The sequence below is a fragment of the Odocoileus virginianus genome, chromosome 12, assembly GCF_023699985.2.
Source record: "Odocoileus virginianus isolate 20LAN1187 ecotype Illinois chromosome 12, Ovbor_1.2, whole genome shotgun sequence".
Taxonomy (NCBI): Eukaryota; Metazoa; Chordata; class Mammalia; order Artiodactyla; family Cervidae; genus Odocoileus; species Odocoileus virginianus.
In genome coordinates this window covers 3,080,434-3,096,000 of record NC_069685.1, presented here as the reverse complement: position 1 = coordinate 3,096,000, position 15,567 = coordinate 3,080,434, and the positions used below count along the sequence as shown (strand labels likewise).

At 41.8% G+C, this 15,567-nt stretch overlaps 1 protein-coding gene across 1 annotated transcript in view; it reads right to left on the bottom strand.

Moving 5' to 3' along the window:
* Positions 1-15,567, bottom strand: part of DCHS2 (dachsous cadherin-related 2) — a 300,517-nt gene that overhangs the window by 122,207 nt on the left and 162,743 nt on the right. The window contains 3 exon segments of the mRNA XM_070474720.1: positions 1,763-2,024; positions 2,026-2,780; positions 6,330-6,566. Of these exon segments, the coding sequence (XP_070330821.1) occupies positions 1,763-2,024; positions 2,026-2,780; positions 6,330-6,566 (1,254 nt within the window).

Here is a 15,567-nt window from a genome sequence, read left to right as displayed (position 1 = left end):
CAATGTGAAAAACAAGACAAAAAGTGAAATCAGGAACAAAAAATTTCATATTTGGATAAGTTGCTGCATTGGTGAAGCTAAAATGCAGTGTTTACATATCCCCTTACTATGCCAACTATATTTATAAAGTATTTACTGTTTGATTCTAACAAAAATGACAAAGACAACATCTGCATTTTTAACGTTGCAAAATATAATTCTTCTCAGAACACCCTAAATGCTGAATGGCAGACTTTCACTTGATGAACCAGCTCTGACTGACAAGTGGCAGCTGTCTGGTAAAGACTGGGAGACTCAGCCAAGGATGGGCATGAGGGCGCCATGCAGGGCTCCAGGGCAGAGGGTCACTAGCGAGGCTGCCTGGAGTCCTGGATGTGGAGAGCACACATGCTGACCACACTCTGGAGGAGGCCCTCAACCCCCGCATCGCCACACCGTCCCCAGCCCTGGTGAATAGGAAGTTTATGAGTACGGAGCCTTCCAAGCCCTTTCATACACTTTAACTCTTCACCCCCCAGAGCAGGACATGGAGCATGGCAGGAATTCTCTCCTCGTCAAGGTAAGACAGCCCTGAAATGAAGCCTCTTGCTTCTAGCCATGTAGCAATTCTAGGAGTGGACACCTGGTCTTCTGAATCTGGGCACTGGGCTGACTGTGTGAGAGAGAAGATCATAGGGGGACCAAACGTATATTTTATTTCCAAAACAATAAATTGCTGAGAGAAACAGAAGACCTAAGAGAACTATTCAGCACGTGGAAGTAAAGAGAAGCAGATCACCTCAGCAGCAGGGCAGCTTGCGCCCTGCTGGGGGGCCCAGCTCGGGAGGGAATGGGATCTGAGAGCAGCTTGCCATGCAGCAGGCCTCGTGTCCTGGGGTAAAGCGCCATCTGCTGGAGGAAGGGGCACCTTTTCCTGACTCACACAGTGGGCACTTAGAAGGTAATTAGAATTGAATTCAAATTGGGTCCCACTAGTCCATGGGTCACAGACTGAGCAACTCACCCACACACATACACAGAGCAAAGGGCAACATGTACAAGGACCACAGCATGAATGGTGCCTCTTGGAAACGTACGAAGTGGTAAACCTTCTCACTTCTTTTTAGCCCCATGACCTTGGGCATACTATCTGAGCTATGTGGGTCTCAGTTTCTGCAGCTATATGGTTGCAGTATAAACACAGTTCATTTGTAGGTAGCTGCAAGAATTAAAGTCCTTGTAAATTTATGCAAATTTTTAAATATAATAAAATTTGTATACTTAAGACTTGAAAAAAAAAAACCCTCAGTGTAAATATTTACCCATTCCCCATGGTTACTTGAAAAAAAAATGAGAATGGGGAAATACATCAAATGAGTAATTTTGAAATCTTAACTAATGGATTACTTTCTAGTTCTTCATCGATGACATTTATGTTTTATAACATATTATTTGAAAAATTTAAAGACATCTACAAGTGAAAAAATATGGTGGGGGAGATTAGACTTTACACAAGAGTTTATCCAGTCCAGTTCTGGTTGTAGCTCTAATTCAAAACAAGAACCATGTATGGACAGACAGTATGTAGGTGTGAGGCAAGAGCAGTATGGCCCATTCTAGGAGAAATTCTATTCAGTTTTGACTTTAGTTTAAACCACAATACTGTCATCAAGTAAAGTATTTACTAAAAACTGCAATTATATTTGCGCTAGTGTTGTAACTTAAGATTTGGGTTTTGTCAATTCCAATTTTAAAGGAATTAGTGTAAGCTACAAAATGCTACCTGTATTAGGGTTTATCTTGAAGAACTTTCCATCGGACAAAAGGAAATACGACAGCTGTCCATTCTTTCCGGAGTCTCTGTCAATTGCTGTGATTTTGCCTATTACCCCTTGGGGAACAGGACTCTCCTGGACTTTCAAAAACAATACATCATGCGAGAAGGTAGGGGAATTGTCATTCTCATCCAGGACATGAACAGTTACTGAAGTGCTCACATTTTGTGACAATTTGTCCTCTGGGATCCAGGCAAACACTCTAAAATGTATACATTTGTGTGGATTCATAGTCGAGCTGTCGCCGCAAATAAATCCAACCTGTGAAAGGATGGACGCCAAACGCAGCGGAATCAGTGCTGGGCTCCAGCCAGTACAGGAGCTGCGGGGGAGCCCCCTGCGGGCCCAGTGGCCGGGCCCGGATGCGCAGGACTGCGGTCATTGGCGAGAGCGCCTCACTCACTTCCACTTGATAGACCAAATGCTCAAACGTCAGAGACGGGCTTGGCGCCTGTGGCGCGATGATGACCGTCAGCACCATCAGCGACGCCCGAGGAGGAGCGCCGAGGTCCTGGGCCAGCAGGATCAGCGTGCACTCCCGGGGCCGAGCGCCCGGCAGGCTGCGGCTGAGGTACACCACGCCGAGCCCCGCGTCCACGGAGAAGACGCTCGGGCTCTGGCGCGCGATGGCGTAGCGGACGCGCCCGTTCCGCCCGCTGTCTCTGTCTTCCGCGCGGGCGCGGTACACGGCGGTGCCGGGCAGCGTGCGCTGAGACACTGTGACCTCATCAGACGCTCTGGGAAACACCGGGGCGTTGTCATTGACGTCGACGACGGTGATGTTGACCTCGGTGCTGCCGCAGGCGGGGGAGCTGCCGAGCTGTGCCTGGACGGTGAGCACAGCCACCGGCTGCGCCTCGTGATCCAGAGGCTTCTGCGTTCGAATGGTGCCCAGCCACGGGTGAATGGAGAACGCGCCGTCCAGGTTGCCGGAGGAGATCCGATAAAAAATTGGCTCTGAGGAATCTGAAAAGGAAAAGAAAAAAAGAAACGACGGAATTCAAAGAGAAGGCAATCACTTTAGGCTGAAAGAATGTACCTACTAGAAATGCTAAGAACTGAAAACGCTAACGTGTATCACATACGTGGAGAATACTGCGCAATGTCTCATGTCTTCATCGGCTCTCCAAAGCCTATTGCAAGTGAACACATGGTTTCTGAAGTATTAGTGGACAAAAGTACTGTCCCACGGGTTGCACCATCTTCCTTCCCTCTTCTTGAATTAAGTAAAAGAGAAAGATATTCAGAAAATAATGTGGATGCCTGTATTTGAGGAAGCAGAGTCAAGTATTTCTTACTCCAAGGGATATTCCCCACCCAGGAATCTAACCCAGGTCTCTTGTATGGAGGAAGGCTCCTACATTGCAGACGGATTCTTCACCAATGGAGCCAGTAGGGAAGCCTATAATAGCTACTGACAAAAGGTGAGCGCCATCCCCAAAAGTTCAGGAAAGAAGAGGAGATGGATTAGGTTTAGGGTTAGGGAGCAGGATGGGCGTCCCTGGTGCCTCAGACAGTAAAGAATACCATGCGGGAGACCTGGGTTCAATTCCTGGGCCCGGAAGATCCCCTGGAGAAGGGAATGGAAATCCACTCCAGTGTTCTTACCTGGAAAATTCCATGGACAGAGGAGCCGGGTGGGCTACAGTCCAAGGGGTCTCAAAGAGTCAGACAGGACTGAACGACTAACACTTTCACTTTCACTAGGGAGCAGGATAAAATCCTTGAACAAGTAATTCACTTCTAGGAATTCTTCTTGCAGAGAAACCTCTACAAGTCATATAAAGATATTTGCTTGAGTATTATTTGGACTAGCAAAAATAACTGTAAGTCATTCAAATTGATAGAAAAAAGAAAATGTTTAAATAAAGCATATTTTATACTTATAAGTTGAAATACTAGGCAACTTTTAAAAATGAGATGGAATGATGTCCAGTTACTTGGAAAATGGTCCACAATACACAAACTGGGGAAGCAGGGGGATGGGGGGAAGGTCGTTGTAGAACAGCAAATATAGTTGGATGTGTTTTCATAAAATTTTTTGAAGTGTGTGTGTCTGTGAAATGAGCAATGGGTTAAAAGTACCCATTACTTTTGTGATTTAAAAAAGTAGGATAAAAATAATGTTGAAAGAACAAAGAGCAAACCATAGATTATATGGTCTCAATTCTTTCATGGAGAAAAGGAAAGATTTATTCAACACTGCATTGTTGTGTCCGATTCTTTGCTACTCCATGGACTGCACCATACCAGGCTTCCCTGTCCTTCACCATCTCTTGGAATTTGCTCAAACTCATGTCCATTGAGTCAGTGATGTCATTCAACTTATCCTCTGTTGTCCACTTCTTCTGCCTTCAATCTTTCCCAGCATCAGGGTCTTTTCCAATGAGTTTGCTCTTCGCACCAGGTGGCCAAAATATTGGAACTTCAGATACAAATCAGTCCTTCCAATGAATATTCAGGATTGATTTCCTTTAGGATTGACTGGTTTGATCTCCTTGTGGTCCAAGGGACTCTCAAGGCCCTTCTCCAACACCACAGTTCAAAAGCACCAATTCTTTGGTGATTAGCATTCTTTATGGTCTAACTCTCACATCCATATATGACTACTGGAAAAGCCATAGCTTTGACTACACAGATCTTTGTTGGAAAAGTAATGTCTCTGCTTTCTAATATGCTATCTAGGGCTGTCATAGCTTTTCTTCCAAGGAGCAAGGGCCTTTTAATTTCAGGGCTGTAGTCACCATTCACAGTGATTTTGGAGCCCAAGAAAATAAAATCTGTCACTGTTTCCATTGTTTCCCCATCTATTTGCCATGACATGATGGGACCGGATGCCATGATCTTTGTTTTTTGAATGTTTAGTTTTAAATCAGCCTTTTCACTCTCCTCTTTCACCTTTACAGAGAGGCTCTTTAGTTCCTCTCTGCTTTCTGCCAAGGGTAGTATCAACTGCATATCTGAGCTTATTAAATTTCCCCCAGCAATCTTGATTCCAGCTTGTGTTTTAACCAGTCCAGCAGTTCGCATGATGTACTCTGCATAGAAGTTAAATAAGCAGGGTGACAATATACAGCTTTGACATACTCCTTTTCCAATTTTGAACCAGTCTATTGTTCCATGTCTGGTTCTAACTGTTGCTTCTAGACCTGCATACAGATTTCTCAGGAGGCAGGTATGATGTCAGTATTCTCATCTGTTTAAGAATTTTCCAGTTTGTTGTGATCCATAGTCAAGATTTTAGTGTAATGTAGAAGAAGTAGATGTTTTTATGGAATTCTCTTGCTTTTTCTATGATCCCACAATATTGGCAACTTGATCACTGGTTCCTCTGCCTTTTCTAAATCCAGCTTGTACATGTGGAAATCCTCAGTTCATGTACTGTTGAAACCTAGCTTGGAGGATTTTGAGCATTACCTTGCTAGCATGTGAAATGAGTGCAATTGAGCAGTAGTTTGAACATTCTTGGTATTGCCTTTCTTTGAGATTGGAATGAAAACTGACATTTTTCCAGTTCTGTGGCCAGTGCTGAGTTTTTCAAATTTGCTGGCATATTGTGTGCAGCACTTTCATAGCACCATCTTTTAGGTTTTGAAATAGCTCAACTGGAATTCCGTCACCTCCACTGTGTTCGTAGTGTTTCCTAAGGCCTACTTGACTTCACATTCCAGGATGTCTGGCTTTAGGTGAGTGATCACACCATTGTGGTTATCTGGGTCATTAAGATCTTTTTGAATAGTTGTTCTGTATATTCTTGCCACCTCTTCTTAATAGCTTCTGCTTCTGTTAGATCCATACTATTTCTGTCCTTTATTGAGCCCATCTTTGCGTGAAAGTTTCCCTTGGTATCCCTAATTTTCTTGAAGAGATCTCTAGTATTTCCCATTTTATTGTTTTTCTCTATTTCTCTGCATTGTTCACTTAGGCTTTCTTATCTTTCTTTGCTATTCTTTGGACTCTGCATTCAGATGGGTATACCTTTCCTTTCCTCCTTTGCCTTTCACTTCGCTTCTTTTCTCAACTATTTGTAAGGCCTCCTCAGACAACCATTTTGTCTTTTTGCATTTCTTGAGGATGGTATTGATCACTGTCTCCTGTACAGTGTTACAAACCTCCATCCATAGTTCTTCAGGCACTCTTTCTATCAGATCTAATCCCTTGAATCTATTTGTCCCTTCCACTGTATAATCATAAGGTCATACCTGATTTAGGTATGATTTAGGTCATACCTGAATAGCCTAGTTGTTTTCCCTAATTTCTTCAATTTAAGTCTGGATTTTGCAATAAGGAGTTCATGATCTGAGCTACAGTCAGCTTCTGGTCTTGTTTTAACTGCCTGTATAGAACTTCTCCATATTCAGTTCCAAAGAATATAATCAATCTGATTTCAGTACTGACCATCTGGTGATATCCATATGTACAGTCATTTCTTGTGTTATTGAAAGAAGGGGTTTGCTATGATCAGAAAATGTTCCAATAATGGATTTCAATGTAGCATAAGACTTAAGTACTTACTCAAGGACTCTTTAGCTTTCACTGTTCCCACAGGACTGTCTTCAGGCACGTCTTCATAAACAGAGAACGTGTACTTAGGCCTTTCAAATTCAGCAGGTGCCAGAGTCGTCTGGAGAATGTGTATGGTGACTTCAGCATTAGTGACAGATGTGAGCCCACCACCGTCTCGAGCACAGACCATCAGCAAAAGTGTGGTGGATTCCAAATGACTAACAGTTGATGCTAAGTAAATAATCCCTGATAGGAGAAAGAGAGAATTAAAAGGCAGATAACATGCAATAAACATGTACAAGCAATGTTAACACCTGATCTGCTAATGCGATTGTGACGGTTGTTACTTGAGCGGGCCACAGTGTGCTCAGTATTTGGTGAAACACTACGCTGCGTATTTCTGTGAGGGCATTTTTGGGTGTGGCTGAGTCAAGCAGATTGGCCTCCCTGCTGTGCATGGGCCTTATCCAGTCATATGAAGGTCTGACTAGAACAAAAGGGCTGGTCCCCCCCAAATAGAGGAGATCCCTCTTGCCTAACTACCTTCAGATCAGCACAGTGGCTATTTTCCTTTCCTTTCGAATTGAATTGAGACATCCTGGCTCTTCCTGAGTCTTGAGGCTGCCAGCCTAGAGCCTTGAACTACATCATGGGTTCTGTGGGTCTTGAGTTTATCAACCCACTTGCAGATCTGGGGGCCTGTTAATCTCTATAATCTCTATAATCACAGGCCCAATTCTTTCAATAAATTCCTTCTCTCTATATATATATATATGTGCACACACACACACACAGACATACACATCTTCCTATTTATATATGTCCTATTGGCTCCATTTCTCTGGAGAACCCTAATACATCCACTTTCCAATCAAAGAACTTGAGAATATTTGCAAAATGATGGTCCAAATTCCACCAAGTAAGCAATATTTCCTCGGGATTAAACTTTAACTCATCTTGGAAATATATCAGTTAAGCAGGAAAAAACATAAACTGTTGCCTTTATCAGCAGCCTGGGAGGAGGGCCAAGCAGAGTACATCTCACAACCCAGTGTAGTCTAGGCTAATGCCAGGTTGTTGGGTAATCACCATCTGCCCAGGCACCAGACCTTAAAGCCACAGATAAAGCTGAAGTCTTATCTTCTGGGGTATCTGCCATAGCAAGCCCAGAGGACAGCTCTTTTGCAGGGAACTCCATTCTCTTTGTTAGTGAGAGAATAAAATACTAATGGCTGTGGGTAAGAAACCTTCACGAAACATTAAAATGTTAGGTAGGAAGTTAGGCATGAGCAGTGAGGGTTGCCTGGCTGAAAGGGAGGCAAGCTGATCTCTAAAACCCATCTCACACATCCCCAAGAGAGCTCACAGATACCTACAGAATTAGCCACAGAGACTTTTCCAACTCCTGCACATATGCCCTAGACACACAGTGAATACAAACTTACCACAGGGGCTTTTCCAAGTAACCTTAGGCAACTAGGGGCCCATTAAGGGTTCACAAGTATTCTACATCTGATTGTAACAATAGACTGAATTATGGAAGATAGAAACAACACAGCCTGCTGTTACATAACTTGCAACTGTCAATTGGCTTTGAGTGTATGTCCATTTGCATTGCTTTTCATTGACTGGTAGTGGGTACAAGCCCTATTTTGCACAAAGCATAACCAAAACGAGGACATATGCTGTATAAAAAAGGGGTAGCTAGCGGAGAAGGCAATGGCAGCCCACTCCAGTCCTCTTGCCTGGAAAATCCCATGGACGGAGGAGCCTGGTGGGCTGCAGTCCATGGGGTCGCTAAGAGTCAGACATGACTGAGCGACTTCACTTTCCCTTTTCACTTTTATGCGTTGGAGAAGGAAATGGCAACCCACTCCACTGTTCTTGCCTGGAGAATCCCAGGGATGGGGTCGCACAGAGTCAGACACGACTGCAGTGACTTAGCAGTAGCAGCAGCAGAGGGAAAAAGAAGACTCCTTTGAGGTCGGCCTGCTCCCATATCTTGAGAATGTCTGTCTAATGAAAGGTCTATCTGCTTGAGGTGAACTGAATTATAACTTGTCTGTTGTTTTAAACCCTTTAGACTGCCATTCCAAATCTTTGTTGCAATGAGGCAAGAATCAAGGAAGAAAAATAAACCGACCTGACAGAAGCATGAGGATAATTTAGGCTTATACACAGAGTGCTTGTGAGAAAAGAAGATGTAAACAGTTAAGTTGAGGAGAGATCCAATAATGCTGAGAAAACCAATCATTTTTTATTGCCAATACCATCTATTGGTGTGTTAGTGTGCAAACATGAAACGAGGTCTAGCATAACCAGTTTAAGAAATGAAAACGTTAGTTGTATTTAACAAAAAGAGAAACACACACATAAAATGTTAGATGCATTTACATATAAATAAATGTGGCTGAACCGTATAGAGTCTATCACAACAGAACTGGCTTTAAGCATTGATCAAATGAAAGCCTGACTACTGCAATTTTGCCAGTTTATGAGAAGCTGGCAAAAATATCACAAATGTTTGTTTTCCAGGCATTAAAAAAACTGACACCCATTCAACTTCTTTCTCTTTTTTAAGTCAAATCTGCCCTATTATAACTCCAATTTCTCTTTCCAATGTTCATTAGAGATTTAGTGAATTTGTCTTGTTTCTCCTTGGCAAACACATCATCAATAACCAAAGCTAAATATCCCATCAGACCTGTGCCAGGCACAGCATCTCCATTTTCTTATCTGACATGAGTGGATGTCATTTCACTTGCAGTTCCTTTTTCCTGAACATTCTCCACATTGATCTGGGACCACCAGGTTCCAGATGCAATCTGACGATAACAAAGAAGAGCAAAAGCATTTTTTACTGGAATACTTATAAAATAGGAATGCAACCAAGTATTAGCACGCCCACATGTGCAGTCATGTTAAAACTGGGGTTCATACTGATTTGCTGGTCCACAAAAACACTCAATATTTCTGTTATTGATTAGCTTCAAACTTACTTCTTAGAAAAGTCTATGCTTGATTAAAAAATAAAAATAATGCAAAAGTATCTCTCTACAGAAGAAAATGAAAAATCTCTCTAACCCAATTATCCCCCATTCTCTGGGTATATAGTCTTCTGGAATTAACTCAATTTTAATTATCGGACATTTAAAGGCTTTTATTTTCCACACAGGTGGTGTCATTTCCATTATGACAATGAAAAGATTAATGCCTGCCTCAAATAGACCACAAGCTGGTCTACCTGCTTTTAGATTCCTTCCACATTATTTTTCATATTTGAATTAGAACAGTCTTCCTAAATCCAAATCTTGACTTATCAGTGCTCCTCCCAGTTTTCAGGGAAAGTTTAAATGCCTTATTGTGATAAGCATGCTGCTCAATTAGTACTTTTCCATCTCTGTGGCTCTGTCTCACCGCTCTCACTGTACAGGACCTTGTGCTTGGCACAGAGAACTATATCTAATTTCCAGAATAGATCTTGTTCTTTTCCATTTGGATTGCTGCATTCCCTCCCTGGAATAACTTTTCTGGCAGTGATTTCTACTCACATTTTAGAGCCCAGCTCTAGGTGCACGTGGCACAGGGACCTTCCACCTCCCACCCTGCTTCAGAGGCCGCTCCTCCAGGACCCCGCAGTGGCCTGAGTACACGTGTCCGTAACACACGTGCCCCAGCGTGCTTAACTCTTCTTTAATTGGAGGATAATTTCTCTACAATGCTGCATTGGTTTCTGCCATACAACTGCCATACTATATATTAATATATACCCCTTCCCTCTGGAGCCTCCCTCCACGCACCCCCATCCCACCCCTCGAGGCTATCACGGAGCACGAGGCTGGGCTCCCTGTGCTATAGAGCTGCTTCGCATCAGCTATCTGCTTTACACATGGGAGTGTAATAACTACCTCAACTTCAGTTAACGGTGTTTGCCTTTCTTACCATTCATTCCCTTATTCATTATTTACTCGTGGTTTAAAAATCAAAAGACAACATTTTGAAAATACATAAAAAACAATTTAATATACATAATAATGCAGAGATCTAAAACTAAGATGAAAAGATACAAATAAACCAAATTTAAGGTGAATAAGGGCAGATAATTCTTATAAGAAAGAATAAAGCATAAATAAATATGATAATGCTCAAACTCATTAAAAATAACAGAAATACAAAATTTAAAACAACTGCCTCCTATTTTCACCTCTAATGTTGGCTAAAACTTTTAGATAATATTTTGCCAGATTAATAAAGGCTGTGGTATCAACGTACACTGTCCAAAAGACACTTTGGCAATATTTATCTAACAGTAAATTGTTCTTATTCAAAACCTAGAAATCTACCTTGTACTTACATAAGGGCTCTGAAATAGGAAGTCCTTTGCAATATTGCAAATGACTTTAATATCCATAAAGAAAATAATAAATGTTTAAGTCTATTGTAGTATATTAACACAATATAGTAAGAATACTCCATAACACCCAAAATGAATAAAGGAAAGATACATGTTTTCATTTAAGAAGATTTTACATGCTACTATAGTTGCTTAGTCATGTCCAGCTCTTTTGTGCCCCATGAACTGTAGCCCACCAGGCTCCTCTGTCCATGGCAGTTTCCAGGCAAGAATACTGGAGTGGGTTGCCATTTCCTTCTCCATTACATTGTATATTTTATATAAAAAATGAGTTGTAAGAATGAATCTATATATAATTCAGTATGTTTAAAAAAATTTAGTACTAAAACATTTAAACAATGTATAAGTGTACAGTGTATTTCTACTGTAAAAAATTCAGGAAGTGTTAAATGAAAATGTTAGATTACAGAATAATATGTAAACTATAATCATAAACACTAACATCTATACTTTGCATGCACACACACATGCAAAGAAATATGCACACTGGAAAATATGGAAAGATCTGAACAACTATAAAGAGAGCCCATATATATGGGTTGAGATTACAGGACAACTCACTTTATACTTCTTACGTTACTATAGCTTTAAAGAGCATATGTACTGTGGACTGAATCATATCCATCTTCAATATGTTGAAGGTCTAACCCCCAGCATAGCCGTATTTGGAGCAAAGAAGTAATTAAGGTTAAATGAGGCCATCAGGGCGGATTCCTGATACTACGGGATTAGTGTCCTTACAGGAGAAGATGCCAGAAAGCTCGCTCTCTCTCTATCGTGTGAGAACACAAGAGCCCTCCACAGGAGCTAAATCAGCCAGGAACTTGCTCTCAGACTCCCAACCTTTAGAACTGTGAGAAATTAACATCTGTTGTTTAAAACAGCCAGTCTGTGGTGTTTTGTGACAGTAGCCCAAGCTAGGGCTTCCCTGGTTACAGACAGTAAAGAATCTGCCTGCAATGCAGACCAGGTTTGATCCCTGGGTCATGAAGAGCCCCTGGAGGAAATGGCAACCCACTCCAGGATTCTTGCCTGGAAAATTCCATTGACGGAGGAGCCTGGTGGGCTACAGTGCCTGGAGTAACAAAGAGTCAGACACGACTGAGTGACTAACACTGACTGAGCCCAAGCTAAGGCAATTAAGTCTGTAAGTAGAAATTTTATATATGTGTGTATGTATAAGATAGTCATAAAAATATGTGTTTATTACAAAACATTATACTACCTCCATTTAGAGCTTGTATACTTGCATACATAATGAAGTTCTACATTGGACATTAAAACATGCATTTTAAAATAACTGTGATAAAGTCTTTTCAAAAAATACGATTCTAAATTCCATATATATGTGTTAGTATACTGTAATGGTCTTTATCTTTCTGGCTTACTTCGCTCTGTATAATGGGCTCCAGTTTCATCCATCTCATTAGAACTGATTCAAATGAATTCTTTTTAATGGCTGAGTAATATTCCATGGTGTATATGTACCACAGCTTCCTCATCCATTCATCTGCTGATGGGCATCTAGGTTGCTTCCATGTCTTGGCTATTACATATATATGGAATTTAGAAAGATGGTAATGATAACCCTATATGCAAAACAGAAAAAGAGACTCAGATGTATAGAACAGACTTGTGGACTCTGGGAGAAGGCGAGGGTGGGGTGTTTCAAGAGAACAGCATCGAAGCATGTATATTATCTAGGGTGAAGCAGATCACCAGCCCAGGTTGGATGCATGAGACAGGTGCTCGGGCCTGGTGCACTGGGAAGACCCAGATGGATCGTGTGGAGAGGGAGGTGGGAGGGGGGACCGGGATGGGGAATACATGTAAATCCATGGCTGGTTCATTTCAATGTAGACAAAAACCACTGCAATGATGTAAAGTAATTAGCCTCCAACTAATGAAAATAAATGGAAAAAAAATAGGATTCTTATTCTGTAAAAAGCTTCAAGGATGTACAAGAATGGAAACATCAGAACTAGCAAATGAAGATGTTTAGGAGAGCTGTATTTAATTAAATGAATCCCTGAGGTTGAGATAAACATGCCCTGTAGAAATTACCTATATAAAAATGTGTGAACATGTGATTCCCAGATATAAACAAAAATAATGCCCAAATTACTAGCAAAATGTGTCCCAACAACATATGGTAAATTGGGAAATGTAATAAAATAAATATCTGTACTACATTCACTCTGCTAGTTGAAAGCATTACCTCCAGTGAGAGTAATCTAGTGTTCAATGGGCCTCATCCCCAAATTCCGAAACTGGTATTTTAAATTGAGATAATTTGATAATGAGATTAGAAGTCTCAATGGTTTGCCAGCGGGGACCAAAAAGAACACACAAGTTATCTCTGGTTTTTATTAGTTTATGCTTGTGCCACACAGAATGTTATTCCATGCGGCAAAATTAATTTTCTTGTTTTTTAACAAAATTTCACTGATAAATGTCCATCTCATTTGTTATATTACAGATTCTCAACAAATTTGAAGGAAAGGAAAAGAGGAGAGAAAAGAGATACTGTGGCAAATACAGACAGCTGCACAATTATAACTTTGTCAAGAAGCTTCACACTTAAGAAGTATGCACTCACTGGTCAACAGCTAAATGCCATGAAGTGACCTAGTTAGACCTGGCAGCTAAGGCACTGCACGACGTTAGCTCTCACAACGAGGGCTTAGCTTGCATGCCCACTAAGTCGCTTCAGTCATGTCCAATGCTTTGCACCCTGTGGACTGTCTATGGGGTTCTCAGGGACGAAAACGAGTGGGCTGCCATCTCCTACTCCAGGGGATCTTCCCGACTGGGTATCAAACCCACATCTCTTACATCTGCCGCACTTGGCAGGCAGGCGCCTCACATGCCGCAGCCGTTCACAGAAATGGACACGCTGCTGGGCAGTGGCAGGAGACCCACTTCCCAAAGGGAAGGGCCTTGTTGAGAAAACATTTTTCAATCCTTTTAAAACAAATAACACTGTAAAAGAGCCTGACAATACAAGGTAAATACTTCTAGTTTTAGTTTTTCAAAAGGTTTTTAAAAGAACATGCCCATTATCTTACTACTTCAGGTCCCATTTCACAGACATCTCAGAAGTATGACCTTTGCTCTGGGCGTCTGCATTAAGATAGCTGACATTCACATATACACATACACTTATATATGTGTGTATACATAGATACATATCTATATATACTTACACATACTTGTGTATATATATACATAATTATATAGGTATATATAAAATATATAAATATTAATCTACTCAAAACTCCTCTGCAATGATGAGATGGTCAGTTTTACATGAATAGGAAATCTTTTCATCAATACCAGGTGCCAAGTACTGTCTCCATACTATCACAAATTGCACTGACTTCCGTGAATGCCCACAGATTAGTCACCTAAATCTATCATGGATTTACCCTCCTCGTCTCTAAATTAGGATGATGATAATCACCCAGCAATCTCAGACACAGTTAGTTACTCTCTGAAAACGTCCAACTCTTGTATCAAAAGCCCCAAATTTTAGGATCTCTAAGATTTTTCAAAAACTTTTATTAAAAACAAAAGCATGATACTCCATTAAGAACAACTACTCGAAAGGCAGCACGGCTGATAAATACACTTGTCTGAATGTGCACGACTCTGCGGCACTGAGACAGAACAGTCTGATGAAGACCTGAGGACCGCTGGGTCATGTATTAGTAGATGTGCATGCTCACCTCTTCATGTCTTCTGTGTATTTAAACATATGACGGGTGCTTGTGTCAGTCAGGAACCAATCAGGGAAGCAGAAACCACACTGAGAACGTTAGACACAATACAGTTAAAAGAACCAATGACACCTGTGTGAAGTGAAAGTGTTAGTTGTTCCGTCGTGTCCGACTGTTTGCGACCCCATGGACTATAGCCTGCCAGGCTCCTCTATCCATGGAATTCTCCAGGCAACAATACTGGAGTGCATTGCCATTCCCTTCTCCAGGGGGTCTTCCCCTGGATCCAGGGATCGAACCTGGGTCTCCTGCATTGCAGGCAGATTCTTTACCGTCTGAGGCACCAGGCAAGCCTGACCACACATGTATGAGAAGCTGACCCCGTAAGAAGGGGAGAATGAGAAGCACTGCGTGAAGCAGTGGGCTTTTCCGGGGTTGCCAGGGCAGAGGCGAAGAGCTCTGGGGTGCTGCTGCAGTGCCCAGGGCACCTCCTTGCAGCTGATATTCAAGTGCTTGAGAGAGTGACTCACGGCTGGTGTTCAAAACTTCAAGGGCAAGGCCAGCAGGCACTTAGATTGCCTTTGAGACGTCACAGTGAGGGTAGTACTCACCACCCCAGGGGACACTGCAAGGTCGGTGCAACTGACGGGCGCTTCTGAAGGGAACGCATTCTCATATATGGGAAAAGGAGACACCGATAATTATATACATGTGACTTTTTTTAATAAAGAGAGACAAAGATAAACTCTTACAGCAGCAGCAAGAGAAGAAAGACTGAGAACCCACAATGGAATAATTCTATGACTTCTCAACGGCAATGACAGAGGCCAAAGGATAAAGCAATATTGGGAAAGTTATGGAGGAAAACAACTGCCTACCCCAAATTTTCTACTCAAATAAGCTGTTTTAAAGTATGAATACTGGATCAGTCAGAATTCTTCAGAGAAACAAAAATAGTGGAAATGATAGAAAGAGAGACAGCGATGGGGAGAGAAGACAGGGAATGAGGGGAAGAAGGAATAGAGGTCGAGAGACTAGAGAGATTTAAGGAACTGGTTTATCTGGGGGTTGGCAAATCTGGAATTCAGGGCTGGCCAGCAGGTTAGAAATGCTT